At 37.0% G+C, this 14,136-nt stretch overlaps 1 protein-coding gene across 3 annotated transcripts in view; it reads left to right on the top strand.

Annotated features, from left to right (window-relative positions):
• Positions 1-14,136, top strand: part of BMPR1A (bone morphogenetic protein receptor type 1A) — an 83,783-nt gene that overhangs the window by 51,339 nt on the left and 18,308 nt on the right. For 2 of the 3 annotated variants that reach the window (XM_030487494.1, XM_030487495.2), the window contains one exon: positions 7,395-7,602. In XM_030487494.1, coding sequence (XP_030343354.1) covers positions 7,536-7,602 — 67 coding nt within the window. In that variant the 5' untranslated portion in view covers positions 7,395-7,535. Of the gene's footprint in view, positions 1-6,797; positions 6,814-7,394; positions 7,603-14,136 lie in introns of those variants that run through there. The other variant, XM_030487496.1, reaches the window with a different exon arrangement.

Genomic DNA, 14,136 nt, shown 5'->3' with positions numbered 1-14,136 from the left:
TTGCTGCTTCTCTTCTCAGGGAAACCGATGTCAGTGACATCAGGGAAAAAGCATGGGTCTGTATAGCATGCTTTGTTATTGATTAATTTCAGTAACCAATAAGGACAGGCTGTTTCACTTAGGCACCATGAAATGAAAATTGCTCTTCTTAACCACCAAACAAAACCCCAGTTTCTGGAGATCTCTACATGGGTCCCAGAATTTGCATAATCGCCTTCACTTTGGAGACAAGAAGTAGTTGTACATTTCTTTTTCTAGACTGGACAAAGGTTATAGGTGTAACAGAAACATGGGATCTAAGTGTAATAAAAGCTTATCCTGACAGTTTGTTATTCTGGGGGTGTTTTTTATATAAATTAATGAACAATTGTCCTTAAATTATGGCGAGAAAAAAACCCAACAAACTGCAAGGTTGTGAAAGTATTCATTAGTTGTCTTTATAGTGCTGAAAGGGATGTTGCACTTTAGAAATCCTTCTTGTGGAAGCATTTGTACTTTTAAAGGCTCTCGCCCTGATTTTGGGGTCCATTGTTCACATTTTAAAAAGTGAGCAAATACATATTCAGGTTTGAGGCCCAGCTTTTTCCTTTCCTCAGCCTAGGCATATTGTTTGTATAAAATAATTGTAATTCAAAGCCAAAATATGTGATAGGTCTTGTAAGTGGTATAGTATGACCGTAATATTTTCAATAGTGATGTGTGATATAAAAACATCTAAGAATGATAGCTTCTGGGTAGAATAGCAGAAGTTGGTGTCATTTATGGTAGAAGGAGCATGGGTATCCGTTTGCCAATTGTCTTAAGGGCAGAAGCTCTCAGCTAATCACCAAAGTTGATGGAGTTGAAAGGGGGGAAGTTTTGATTCAAGATGAATACAAATTATGTAGTGAAATCCTGTTTCAGTATGCTCAAATAAGAGAATGTGTCATGTTTGTAATACAGTAGGATATGTGTGAATACCTGATGGCACTGGGAAAACAGCTTTGCTGAATTTCATTACTGTTAATATAATGGCAGAAACTTTGTAGCAGTTACTTAATTGGAATTCCAGGGTAACAGTAAGATGGGCATTCAGGAGTCCAATGAGTGGCGTCCCCAATTACCTAATTGTGCTGGGCATGGTAAAAAGCAGCTAGGCTTTAATTTCTTTATGGTTAACAACTTTGTTTATGAAACAGACAGATATATCATAATTTAGTAGTTTGGCTCCTAAATTCTGACCTAATGTACACACATTTGATATATACAAGCAGTGTGAAATTTGCCTTTCATAAGATTTCTGTTAGAGTATCCAGGGTGCATTTTGGTGGCTTTTCCAGCTGCTCAAAAATAACAACTCCTTTTCTAGGACTGTGAACTCTCTTGCTGCAGAAAGCAGTCAGGAGCTCATGTTTTCTGAATGAACAAACCCACTCTTGCAGTACATGTGTTACAAACACGTGGTTATCAATGTCCTACAAATAGAATTCTGATTTTTTTTTTCATTTCAGTCTTTTGAGAAGTGTATAATACACACACGTGTGTGCTTCATTTAACATTTCAGATTTTGTAGCAATTGGCAGAGGGAGAAAGACCATTGAAATAATTCACACAATCTTTTGGCTTTAAAATTTATGCAGTCACTAATAGTTTCAATTAACTCTAATAAAATCTGCAGTTTTATGATATTATGTTTGTGAGTTTGCACAGATTAGTGCCTAAACAAATAGGACCTTATTTGAAGTAGGTTTTGTTGATGGCCATGCAGCCAACTAGCTTGCAATAGCCAGCAGTCTTTTCCATCAGCTGTATGATTTCTTCATAAATTTTGGTGGTGGATTGACCTGTGTTTTTAACTTCACATATTTGACAGCACTTTAGCATAGCTTGTTTGGCTGTTTCAGTATGACACTTTTCTACAATTTGTGCAAGCATGGCTTGCCATAAATTAATAGAAGCACATTTTGAAAGTAGGCTTGTGTAAGTATGTGAGAACATTACACAATACAGAATCTGAAACTTAAACTGTTTTTCCTGTTATGGAACTGGTTAAATTTGAATATTTAACTTCGAACAAGCTCAGGTTACCTTCTTGTATTATGAATAACAAAATGGAGTTGTAAGGGCTCTCCCAGATCAGAGTCTGCTCCCATCCTGTCACCTGCAGCTACATGAGATGATAGGTTTTGTAAACTAAAGACTAATTAAGTTTTTGGACACCTTTTAGTTTAAAAATCTTTCCTAGAACCTGCCAACCACTCGTTAGGAATTGTTTCTAATTTCTGATCTGAATAAATTGTAATGGCTAATCCATAACTAGCATTGTTGAACCAGTAATTTTCTTTAGGTTGAGCAGCTGTCTGTCTTTCACTGTGTTTATTCTTATTTACATTTTCAAAGAGTAATAATTTCTCTGCCAAGTTTCACTGTATTAATCTTTTTCTTTTCATCTCCATTCATAGGGCTTCCTGTTCTTTGTATATTATTATCAGTCATTCTAGACATATGTTGAATTTCTCAATCATACTGTCTCTGTGCTATTCATGTTTTACCATTTTCACTGGGAAATTTCCCTAGGAAATCCTAGAGTTGTGTTTGTCTCTTTCTTCCAGCAGCCTGATGTTCTGTAATCGATTAGTGTACTTGAGTCCTTGGACATGGCTATGTCCTGTGCATGAACTCGTAGTCTATGTGAAGCAGAAATTCTTCGGAGTTCCCAATATGCATAACTTTCACAATTTCATGCTGTTCTATTTCATTCCATTTCTGTTACTTCAGTTCTTAATGTGGTCCAAATCTTCCCTGCATAAAAACAATTCTCAGCTGAATTGGCAATTCATGATTGTCGGCAAGGTTTGTCGACAAGTTTTACTTTTTGTGCTTAGTTTATTAATGAAAAGGGTAAGTATTCTTGAATTGAGCTGATTCAAGAATGTCATTTGAACTACACTGGTAATCTGTTCTTGAAACTACCTGTGGTCTGCTCTGTAGTAAATTCTTTAGTGTTCTTACAATCCCTCTTTTCTTCATCCAAATTAATAATTTTCTTTGTGGCAACATACCAGGGTTTTTTAAAGCTCTAATAGAAAAGTTGTTATTACGTACTGCCTTGGACTGACAGTCCAGTTTGCCTCTGGTATTCTCTTCCACCTCAAAGATCTGTTCAAAACTACACAGGTGATTGAGGTAATACGCTTACAGTTACCTATGTGGCTTCTTGCCCCCATTGCACTTAAGAGAAGCTTTTAATATATTTAAGTTTTGCTTTGGCAAATACATTTACTTGGTATTGTATATACTGGTGCAAATGTTTTAAAACATCTTTTCTGTTGAAATGGATTTAATGTTCTAATTCTTGTGAAGTCAGAGATTGATGTTTCTTTTTTCTTGTGTTCCTCTTTTGCAATACTGTCTTCGTTACATTCAGTACCATCATTCTTTATTGAAATTTGGGACAGTGAAGCTCATTTGGTTTAGGGATCATGCTGTTAAAAGTATTAGAGCCACATCTAAAGAACAGTTACAACTGAATTCCCTGATTTTAGAGTTGTTTTGGGTTATATGACAAATCCTGCACACTTTAGCTTCATATATTCGGAGTCATACAGAGTGTAGGGTTAGACTGCTGTGATAGTGCCATGAATTCACAGCTGAGTTCAAGTTTAGAAAAAACCACACATGGCTTTAATAACAAAAGCATTTTCTTCAATAAACTATTTTTAGAAAGGGTAATATATCACAGTGTAGACAAATTGAGTGTTGTGATTAAGGAATAAAATACTTTTTAACAGATTGTAGTTGAACACTTCTTTATGGCTACAACAAAAAAAAGAAAGCTCGAGGACTTGGAAATCAACTGATTGACTTACGGGTTTGAATTAATTCAGCATCACTCTGTTGGCAGAATAGCATTCCAGGTGTTAATTGGTGCTTTAACACATTTGAAGTAGTCATTTAGTTGTGTCATTCTACACTGTTAATATTGGGCACGTTTTGGAGAAATTCCAGCTGTTGTTCACTTTAGATCATGTGCCTTAGCAGGGCTGCCAGTCTTCTTCAAGGGGAATCTAGAAATGGCTTGGAAAAGATATCACTGTGGCCTCTTTGGTTTTGTCAAATATGATTTTTTGTTGTGGTGGTTTGTTTTGTTTTTAGTGAAATACATTCTCATATGAAGGTCATAACTACATCAATTTGGGGTGTGGCATTTGTTAGAAGCACTAGAACAGCTAGTCTGGGTTTTTTAAACCTTTTTTTAAAGCTGTTAAACTACATAGCTGTATTGGAATGCCAGGTGATTTCAAGAACAAAATGTTTGCAGACTGTTTCCATTTCTGCAAAAGAGCAACACAGGCTATTTGAGAACTAATTGTCTTAGGTTTTTTTCTCATTTAAGTTTCTCAGCTAAACAAGAAGCACAGTTCAAAGGATGGGTAAAAAAAAAATAAAAAAATGCCTGAAATCTCTCCTGATAGCTGTGGCAGAAAAACTGATGAATTCTACTGTGGTGACTGAAAAAACTGCCTCAGCCCATCCACATCGTGGTTTTGACACAGCTGTCTTGCTTGTATAGTGTAGAATAGGACATGTATCCACACAACAGTTCACATAGTTTGTATTGGGACATTTCATTGTAAATCACTAGTTTTCCATTAGTGGCTTAAGCTCACCTGCCCAGCAGTGAGATGTTACCACTAGAGCTCTGGGTGCAGCAAGGCTCATCAGTGCTTCTCTGCCCAAGCCTTGCAGCCAGCTGCAGGGCTTTCCTGGATAAGGGCAAACTTGACACTGACAGTAGCAGCAAGAGAAAGATAACACAAGTAATAGTATTAATCTGCATTTCAGGGAAAGAGAAGGTAATTGCAGCCCTGCTGGGTTTCATTTTTTTTTTTGAGGTGTTTTAAATGCTGATAAGCATTCTCAAATTATAATGATTTTAAAATGAGGAATTATAGCAGAACTTGCTCTCAGTGTCATTTTATTGTAAGTTTTTATAACATTTTTATACATATTTACATTTTAATATATATGAAAAGCGAAGTATTAATGAAGATTTAGGTACAAAGTGGAGATTGTTATATTCTTGAATAGGCTTGGACAGCATTTTTCGTAACTACCTTAGATGGTCTTACTAAACAAAAATCACCATGAAATTGGAAGTGAGTTGTATGAAAATGTTATTTTTTGCCATTTCTTATTGATTTTTTTTTTAATAACATACGATGCACTACAGTGGTAAATAAACATTGCACATTAAGTTCCTGTGCCAGTGTGTTTCCCACCTTATTAAAGTGAGGAACAAGATAACCAGTTTTCCAAAAGTAAAACACTCTTGAAATGTGGAAGAGTTAAAATTTGAAATACTGAAACTTGCATGAAGAGAGACAAATTATTTGAAAACATACTTTAAACAGACTGTTAGTGGTTTCGGGTTTGGTCTTTTTTTTTCCCCCCTTGATGGACTGCAAAAATAATACTGTAAATAAAGTCTTTATTGTTTTACTACATACAAGCTGTTGGCAGTTTTTGTCTTCCATGTGTTTTATTGAGGACTGAAGTTCATTGCAATTGAAACAAAGAATAAAGCAATAATACTTACAGACTTAAGTTGCTGGCCTGATGTTTTTAGCTAGAAGGACCTTCCCTGTCAGGTGTCAGAATTGGTCCTGTTACTTGTGATTAGGAAACACCAAAAAGAGTGAATATGTTGGTTACCATATGGCTTTTACCTCTGCCTCTCCAGGAAGCTTATTTTGAAGTTCCTAGTAGTTAGGATGTCTGCAGAGCATGTCATTCCGAGTCCATCCCAGCACTAATGGCAGAGCCGGGGTGGCTGTGGCGTTTGGGGAGCATCACCCGCGTCCGTGAGGCGCCCATCCCGGAGCTCGCCCCGGCTTCCTCTGGCGCAGAGGCGCTTTGTCGCTTCATTAGGGAGAAGTCAGAGACGTGTGAAAAGTAGGGCAGGGGTCGGGGCGGCCTGCCCTGGCCCTGCCGAAATTGAAAGTGACGGACACCTCCTGGCTTGGCCGCTAATTTGCCTCCATGTTAAATGCCTCTGAAGACTAATTAAAATGAAAAGTTCTTGGGTCTCACCGACAGACAGATTGAGTTATTGATGCTGGAAGCGGCCACTAACAGTAATTGCAGCCCATCCCTAAGCGAACGCCAGTTTTGGCATTCATGAGCAGCGCCAGGCTGACAGGGGTCAGGGAGGTCAAGCCCACCGAAACAAGAGGCCGAGGAAAGGCAAAATCAGTCCTCTGTTCGTCTTTGTGCAACGTTGCTTTTGTTGCAATTAACTATTTAGGTGTTCGAGCTCCTTTTTAGTCCTCTGAGGCCCAATTACACTTCCCTTGTGAATTGCTGTAGAAAGTTCGTTAAGCAGAACGTGACCACAACTACTAGAGTCTGAAAAAGTAACTTCTTACTCAGTGTGGCTGTCTTAGCTATGTGTTCATCCACTGGATGTGTAGAACTATATTTGATTTTGTGAGCAAATGGCATGTGCATCTAGTAGCGTAATTTTTCAGGAGGAATTAATTGGTACAAAACTTGGGAATCCAGAAGGGTGTCAAGATTCTGAATTGGAATTAACAGAGATGAATAATAAATGTTCACTGTTGTGAACTAAGCTCACTCTATTTTCTCTAGAAAACACTATATATATATAAAAATACATATAACGTAGTCTACAGGAAGAGGGACTGGAATCTAGTTGATGCTAAGTGAGAAATTAATTTCTTCATTCAACTGTTAAATGAGATTGTGCCTTTTTTTTTTGTTGTTGTTTTGTTTTTAAGATGTACTGCTATTCTAGAAGACAAAAGTAACATTGTAAGTACATTAGGAAACTAAACTAGCTACTTCAATACAAATTGATCTTTTCTGCTTGACAGGCTGGGGGGGATTTACTGCAATAAAGCTTCTTTGCAAGCATTTTTCAACTGGTGGCTCAAGATGGTGTTGCTTTTATCACTGCAATATTACGGAAAGTCACCACTGAGTTTAATTTTTAAGAAAAATTATAAATATAAATTTTAGTTGCTGTAAAGAAAACAGTTTTCAGACAAATTTACATGTTAATGTGTCGAATACTACCTGTGGTAGCCGTGAGTCTCAAATATATGGCTATGTCTAGTCAGTTAACATATCTAATATTTTTTTATAGGAATGTAAAAACATTCACATAGGTTGTTACTAAAAATCCATATTTCAGATGAACCGTGCAATTTAGTTGGATAATAAATATGGCTAATGTTTTCAATTACTAATATTAATAAACATATGCTTTTAAAATTATTTTTTGCATCCACATGGTTATGATCAATGTGATGAAAACTCTTGAGGTTGTTTGTTTTTGTTTGTTTCAGAAATGCAGGGAGTTTCTTGACATTTTGTTTTACTCTACCTTTCAGGAAACAAAGTTGGAAAAGTTGCAAAAGCATCTTTCCAGTCAAGCACCAAATCTTGTATTAGGCTTCACCGAACAGACTAAGCTTAACATTTGTCAAGCAGAAGGACCAGTTGTCTTGCACAGGAAGGATTAAAAGTGAACAATGACTCAATTGAGAGTTTATGAGCGATTGCTTGGAGCCTATCTGCTTGTCATTCTCTGTGTTCAAGGTAAATATGTACTATTTGAAATAAGTTTATGTTTTTGTTCTGTAGTGGAGTTGTGTGTATAGTGTTTTGGGGGGGATTGGGTGGGTGGTCAGGGGTTTTGGTTGATTTTGGGGTTTTTTTTGTTCGGTCTGGGTTTTTTTAAAGTTGCAGTGTGCAGTTCCCCATGCCTTCTGATGTTCCCAGCAGTCAAGAGATCGTGTGGTCTAACTGATCTAAATAAACTTGTTATGCTTACTCGATGGGCCGAGGCGAGTGTATGGGATGTTCACAGTTGCCTGGGTTTCAGTTAGAGGAGGTACTTGTTTGTATGTCTGTTGTCTTTCCAGCCACCAGTTATCAAAAACTTCTGGAAGTCCAGTTATCATTAGGACTTTAACTCCTCTGTCAAATTGGGTTGAATTAGAAAGTATTGGGAATCAACCAATGTGACTGACTCATGGTATATCAGGAATTAAAGCTTAAGTGTAAAGATTATAGCTTGGGGGGGAATACATTTTTCTTATTATTTTTTTACTACTTATTAGCAACTGTACCTTGCAGATCTGATTCTGTAATTGCTTGTAGCTCAGAGAAGTGTCACTACAGCAAAATGGTATCTGGGCTGTTAGTGGTATTGCATTCTCATATTTGGGACATGAACAGTAGTGCTCTGCCTGTCCATCAAGCATGTACATCCGTACTTGGTCTCTGTGTAAGACTTCTGGTTCTCCCAGCTGTGTACCTTGAACACATTTAAGTACACAGAGCTTTCCATATGTTTCGAGGGAAATAGCGAAGACTAATTTGGTACTGCCATTTTAATACTTGAATATAAAAGGCTTTATATTCTCTTTTCATACTTATATCAATTTTTGCTTAATGCTTGATTTTGTTTTGAGATAGTCTTTGAGCTTTTTACTTTCAAGAATAACAACTCAGTGAACCCGTTAAATAGGCAGAGGAAGAAGCCTGGTAAGTACTGAAGTGACAGTCTCTCTGTTCTTTTTCTGGTGTGTACCTGCAATTAAAGGATTAAAGGATTTAGCAGAGCTCTCTCTATCGGACTATGCTTGATACGTAACTTGACAAATGATTTTAAGAGCAGACTTGCATCACATGTATAATGGGCCTGCCCCTTCCCAGCCACTTGATCCTGCCTCTTCCCATGTGCTGGTACTTATTCCCTTGTAACCAAGTGCCAGGGTGCATTTGGGAACTGCTGCAGCTTCTAACCTGGGTGTGGGGAAGCAGTTAGGCAGAGCGCAAGACTGTACCTTTAGATATAACCCAAACCTTTATTAAACAGTAGATATAAATGTCACTGAAGATACTTACCTGGAATTGACCAAGGGTGAGCTGTTAACTACACCAAGACCTGGATTAAATGAATAGTGCCTCAGCCCAAGGAAGATCATCTTTAAGCTCTTGCAAGTACCATCCCACACACACATTCGCAGCTAAGCTGTTAAGGAACAGAAGTCCTCTCTAGATCTGTGCAGAATTGCACTTTATTAAAGATATTTAAAACTGTTATTCTTCCTCAAGTTTCCTGTGGGGTTCAGTCCAGGAGGCTACCATGAGCACACTGAAGGCTTCTGCATCATTGAGTACAGCCTACAGAACTGTAAACACTTTTATTCCAAAATTGGACAAGTGTTTCTGTGTAATTGCCAAGTTATTAGAGCACTTTCATGTTTTTAGCCTGCGGGGGCTCAGAATAGTGTCTCCTAACCTATAGATATGTGCTTTACGTGCTGTTGTTCAGCTTGATTAACTCTGTGTGTTTGTGTGTGTATGCATGCACACATGTATTTCAGGAGTGGGGAAAAACGTGTCTTAGTTTAAGCTCTGCTGTTGTGGCAATGATTTCAAGGTTGAAAGCAACAAAACAAACTTAAATCCAGGATTCTTCCATCTTTGTAATATTATTTAAGTTGGGAGAGGGTAATTCTCAAGGCCAGTCTCTTTTCCTGTTGTGGACATACAATTCTTAATTGGCAAGAGATAGCTCAGTCTATTTAGACAGGAATAGCCTAGTTTTTGTGTAGCTGAAGTTTATAGTACAGGTTTACAAATATTAACAGGTAGCTGTAAGGTGATTACATTGGTGATAGGCAAAATCACGTTAAAAGAAATTTTGGTGAGAAATTAGGAAGGTATTTTTTCACTGTGAATGTGGTTAAGCATTAGAACAGGCTGCCTGGAGAGGTTGTGCAATATCCATCCGTAGAGACAGTAAAAACTACCAGAATTACTCTGCACAACCTGGTCTAACTTAGAAGTTGGTCCTGCTTTGACCAGGTGTTGGTACCAGGTGGCTTCTAGAGGTCTCTTCCACTCTGAAATACTCTTAGACATAGCATTTTGCAGTGGAGCTTGTTCTACTAGTATTCCAGCAGTTTTACTGCTTCTTACAGAAGATACCAACTTCTTCCCTTGAAGCAGTTGGGTGTGATAGGCTTTGTTCTTTTTACTGAAGTCACGGTTACCCGTTTGCATTAGACAATATTCAGTGCTTTTCTCAAAGGCAATAGCAACTGAAGGAACTTCCCCCCCCCTCCCCCCCCCCCTTTAGATACAAACAAAAACAATAATAAAATCATTCAGGTCTTACTAGTGACTTAAATTACATTAACTCCTTCCATGATCACATTTATTAATAATGCTTCAATAAATAACTTCAAATAATATAGCTAGATGAAGTTTAAAGACTGTGTAAATTTTTTTTTGCCTGCTTCTGAAGAAGAGATTCCCTTGTCTTAGGAATATTTCTGACTTTCAAATCAATACTGAGTGAGTCTCAAAGCCATGGGAAAGTTGAGCTTGCTGAGATGTTGTTGGTTCTTCGATGCAAGTTGCCTAAGGGCTTCTCTTCAAACGTATGAAATATGCTTAGTTTCTAGGGGTGGTGAATAGAAAAACAGTCAAGCCCCTCTTTTCTTGTCCGTAGATTAATGGAGGAGTTGTGTCTGGGGGGCGGGGGGAGGAATAAAGTTGATAATCATCAAGTATTTGAACTTCTGTAGGAAAGAGGAAATCTAAAGTGAAAACTCTAAGCAGTATAAATTGAAAGTGGAAAAAGTAGTTTCAACAAGGAAAGTATTTGCGGGATGCTACAAAAATGCGTCGTAAAGCAACCAATAGAGCTGGAGAAGACATGGTATGAGAAATTGAAGAGAATTTGTATTTTACAGAAGCAGGGGGGAAAAGCAGAGAGAGTAGAAACTCCCAGCCTGTTTACTTTCAGTGACTGGACCTGAAGCTTCGTGGTTTGCTCGCTTGTTTTGGAGGCTTCTTCAAAATGGCAGAGATTTCAGGGCTTATCAGTAGGAAGTGTGTCTGTATATGTGCATGTATATATACACACCCCATTCCTTAACAGGCAACTTAAACCAAGTGGCTTCATGTGTTGTTTAATGTGAAAATATTCTTGAAACAACAGCAGGAAACAGGCAATTCCATGATGTTGGTGAACAGCTGTTGTTTCTCAGGTCGGTAGTGTGGAGCAGGGGGACACAATTGTTACTCATTGGATTGGACTTTTTCACTTCTGTTGAGAAATGATCAAAAATAAGCCTGGGTAACAGATGGCTAGTTTTAATAGCACCTTTTCAAGAAAAACGTTTTTTATTTCCTTCCTTGCTGTGGAAGGTGTTTGGATTATCTTTAGACCTGTGACTTGCACTGCATCTTCAGCTACCTAGCCTTGCTCATTTAAGGCAAGAGGTTATCAGCTTCAGTTACAGTTGAGGACTGTGATGAATATGCTTTTGTTTTCCCACTAGAACAGGTTTTTAGTTCAGATCTCTACTTCCAAGTAAAGATCATTCTTTTTATAATGCATTGATGAGCATAACTAATCAATATATGTAACAGAATAAAGAACTTAATATATACTTAAATGTGTTCTCATAGATTTTGTTCTTTGTTACTGTCGATTTACTATATGATGTAATGTTAGATACGTGGTTCATCACACCTTTCTGTGTTCTTCAAAGACAGCACGGAAGACCAGTATTTCAATCCTTGTGAATTAGTTGACTAAAAATGTATTAACAACATTCAATATGTTTGAAGAAAAGTTTGTTAAAAGTTAAATTTTAAAATAATTCATGTTAACATAAAAAATGGGAATCCATTAAAAAGTTGGCATTGTCCATTAGTGAACCAAAAAAATCCGTTGAGATTTGATTTCACTGTCATGCTTACTTTTAGTCAAAGATTGGATATAGAAATATATTTATTTATTTACTTTTATGCCCTTTCAGAATTTCAAGTGAAGTAGTTACTGAATCTAAACATCTCAACTCATCTGAAATAAAGAAATGTTCTAAAATCTGCAGAAGGAACTTTAGAGTTGTCAGAAGCCGATTCATTATCTGAGGACAATGTAGTCCTGTTTACCGGTTATTTCCCCAGTTAATAACTGCATCTATCTTTAGAACATGGGCAGCAAACTTGTATTGTTAAATATTTGTCTGATTCAAGTTATTTTAATGGATTATTTGAAGGTTATATGATTATTATTAGACATTCACATTTAGTTTTAAGTAACTCTATTCTTTAGAAGTCCGTTTAAATTAGAACACTGTACTTAAAGTAAAATACACATAAAATTTCCTTTTGTCTGGCTTTTGTACTGAATACATAGGAACAGAGAATAATCTTCAGAAATTACTTTTTTGGTGAAGAGAAGTAGGAGCAGAGGCTGGGGATTGCTGGCTGGGAAGGTAGGGGAGCAGGGGCTGCTCGCCTGTGTTGAACAGTGATGTAGCTCCTGGGAAGGCTGGAGGGCGGTAGTGAGAGATTTTAACCAAGTAGTCTGGGAACGTGCTGTATGTTTTAGGAACCAGTTCTGCTAGATGGAGCTACCTCCAACATGCCTGGTCTTTGGAGATCACAGCCCTGATATATTAAAAGCACTATTGAGAGAATTACGGCTAAAATGTCAGGCATAGAGCTTATAGAAGCATTTAAGATGTTTTCTTGCACTCAGAAATGGTTTGGGTTTGGGTTTGTTTTTTTTTTCCATTTTTTGTTGTTGGGTTGTTGTTTTTTTTAATTATTATGTGTCCTAAGAAAAATTACTAGTATTTTACTCTAGCTGTCAGTTGTACTGAGGTTTAATTCACATGGCAGTACATACTAAATCATGAAAGCTTGAGATAGGTAGAAGGGCGAAATGTTCTTGTTAAAGTGGATGTTTTTGCTGTATCTTCATCCTAAAGCAAGAAAAAGTAATGTAAAACTACCACATAAAAAGTTCAAGGTATGTCTTGTTCACAAGGAAGGTGTATCTAACATAAAGAGCTTTGGTACAACTTTTGTCTTTTATGAGAAGAGCCTGGTGTGGGTAAGCCCTGAGTGTCAGCTAGCCCTAGCAAACAGCTTTAGTGCCAGCAGGAAGGAAGGTGGGGGTAGTCTTCTGGCAAAGATTCTTTTTGCTTAAATACTGAATTTATTGGCGTTTTCAAGCTTGGATCAGATTAGCTACAAAGAAATGCTGATAGTATTGTAGTTCTGATGGGATAAATCCTTTATAAGGATAATGTAATCTGGAATAAAAATATATTTATGTGGAACATCTGTATTATCAATTCAGAAAGCAATTGAATAACTTGAATTTTGTGGGTTAGTAGATTAGCATTTGCAGCTTTATTTGTGGAGGTAGGGGCGATACAGTTAAATAAGAAATTATAAGCGTAATTTGGCTTTTGTATTTGTCTTTCACTTACTATTCTTTCTGAATTTCTTAATAGAGCTGGGGTTTTTATGGGTTACACAAATCTTTTCTTAGATCAGAAGACTTAATGAAATTATATATGTATCCTGGCATTGAGTTGTAACCAAGTTAGCTCAGGTTTTAGCGGTTAATAAAACTTTACTGTCACGCACAGTGCCTTTTGAAGATTATCTGTATTAATATTAGTATTTGAAGCCATGCTTTCAAGTAGACTTATATTTCTGTCCTAGTTGTATTTTTAATGTACTGTGCTTCTGTAAAATACATTTTACGATTTAATTTATTTTTTAGGATTGCAGGAAGTAGTTCTTTGAATAATTTATATCTTCAGCCAAGGGCTGGATATGATACATTGGCAGGCGTTGTTCTACTTTATTAAAAAAAGTTAAACAGCCTTTTAAATGTCTTCTTATCTGTAGCAGTTGTTCACACTTCTAGAAATGCAAAACTAATGCGGTGTGTATGAGAGAGTACTGTGGTGCAGCAGAGCAAATGACAAACTAGGTACATGAAGTCCCATCAGCTTGTTTCTCTTTATTGTCTTATGCTGTGGTTACATGAAAAGAGGAGAACCAGCTCACCAATTCTCTGATACTTCATTGAAGGTTCTACGTTTTTCTATATATTTTCTTTATAATGTGGTAAAATAGACATTATAAAGCAGTTTGTGTTTTTAAATACATATGATACTATCATTCTCAAGGCTGGACAAACAAGCTGAAACTGGTCCAGGATCTCAAACAAGTCTTCCAGTGTGTGATAGTTCATTTGCTGTTAATGTATGTTATTTTGCCCCAGCAGTTTACAGGTGG

This window comes from Strigops habroptila, chromosome 5, assembly GCF_004027225.2.
Source record: "Strigops habroptila isolate Jane chromosome 5, bStrHab1.2.pri, whole genome shotgun sequence".
Lineage (NCBI taxonomy): Eukaryota > Metazoa > Chordata > Aves > Psittaciformes > Psittacidae > Strigops > Strigops habroptila.
This window is presented reverse-complemented; position numbering and strand designations above follow the sequence as displayed.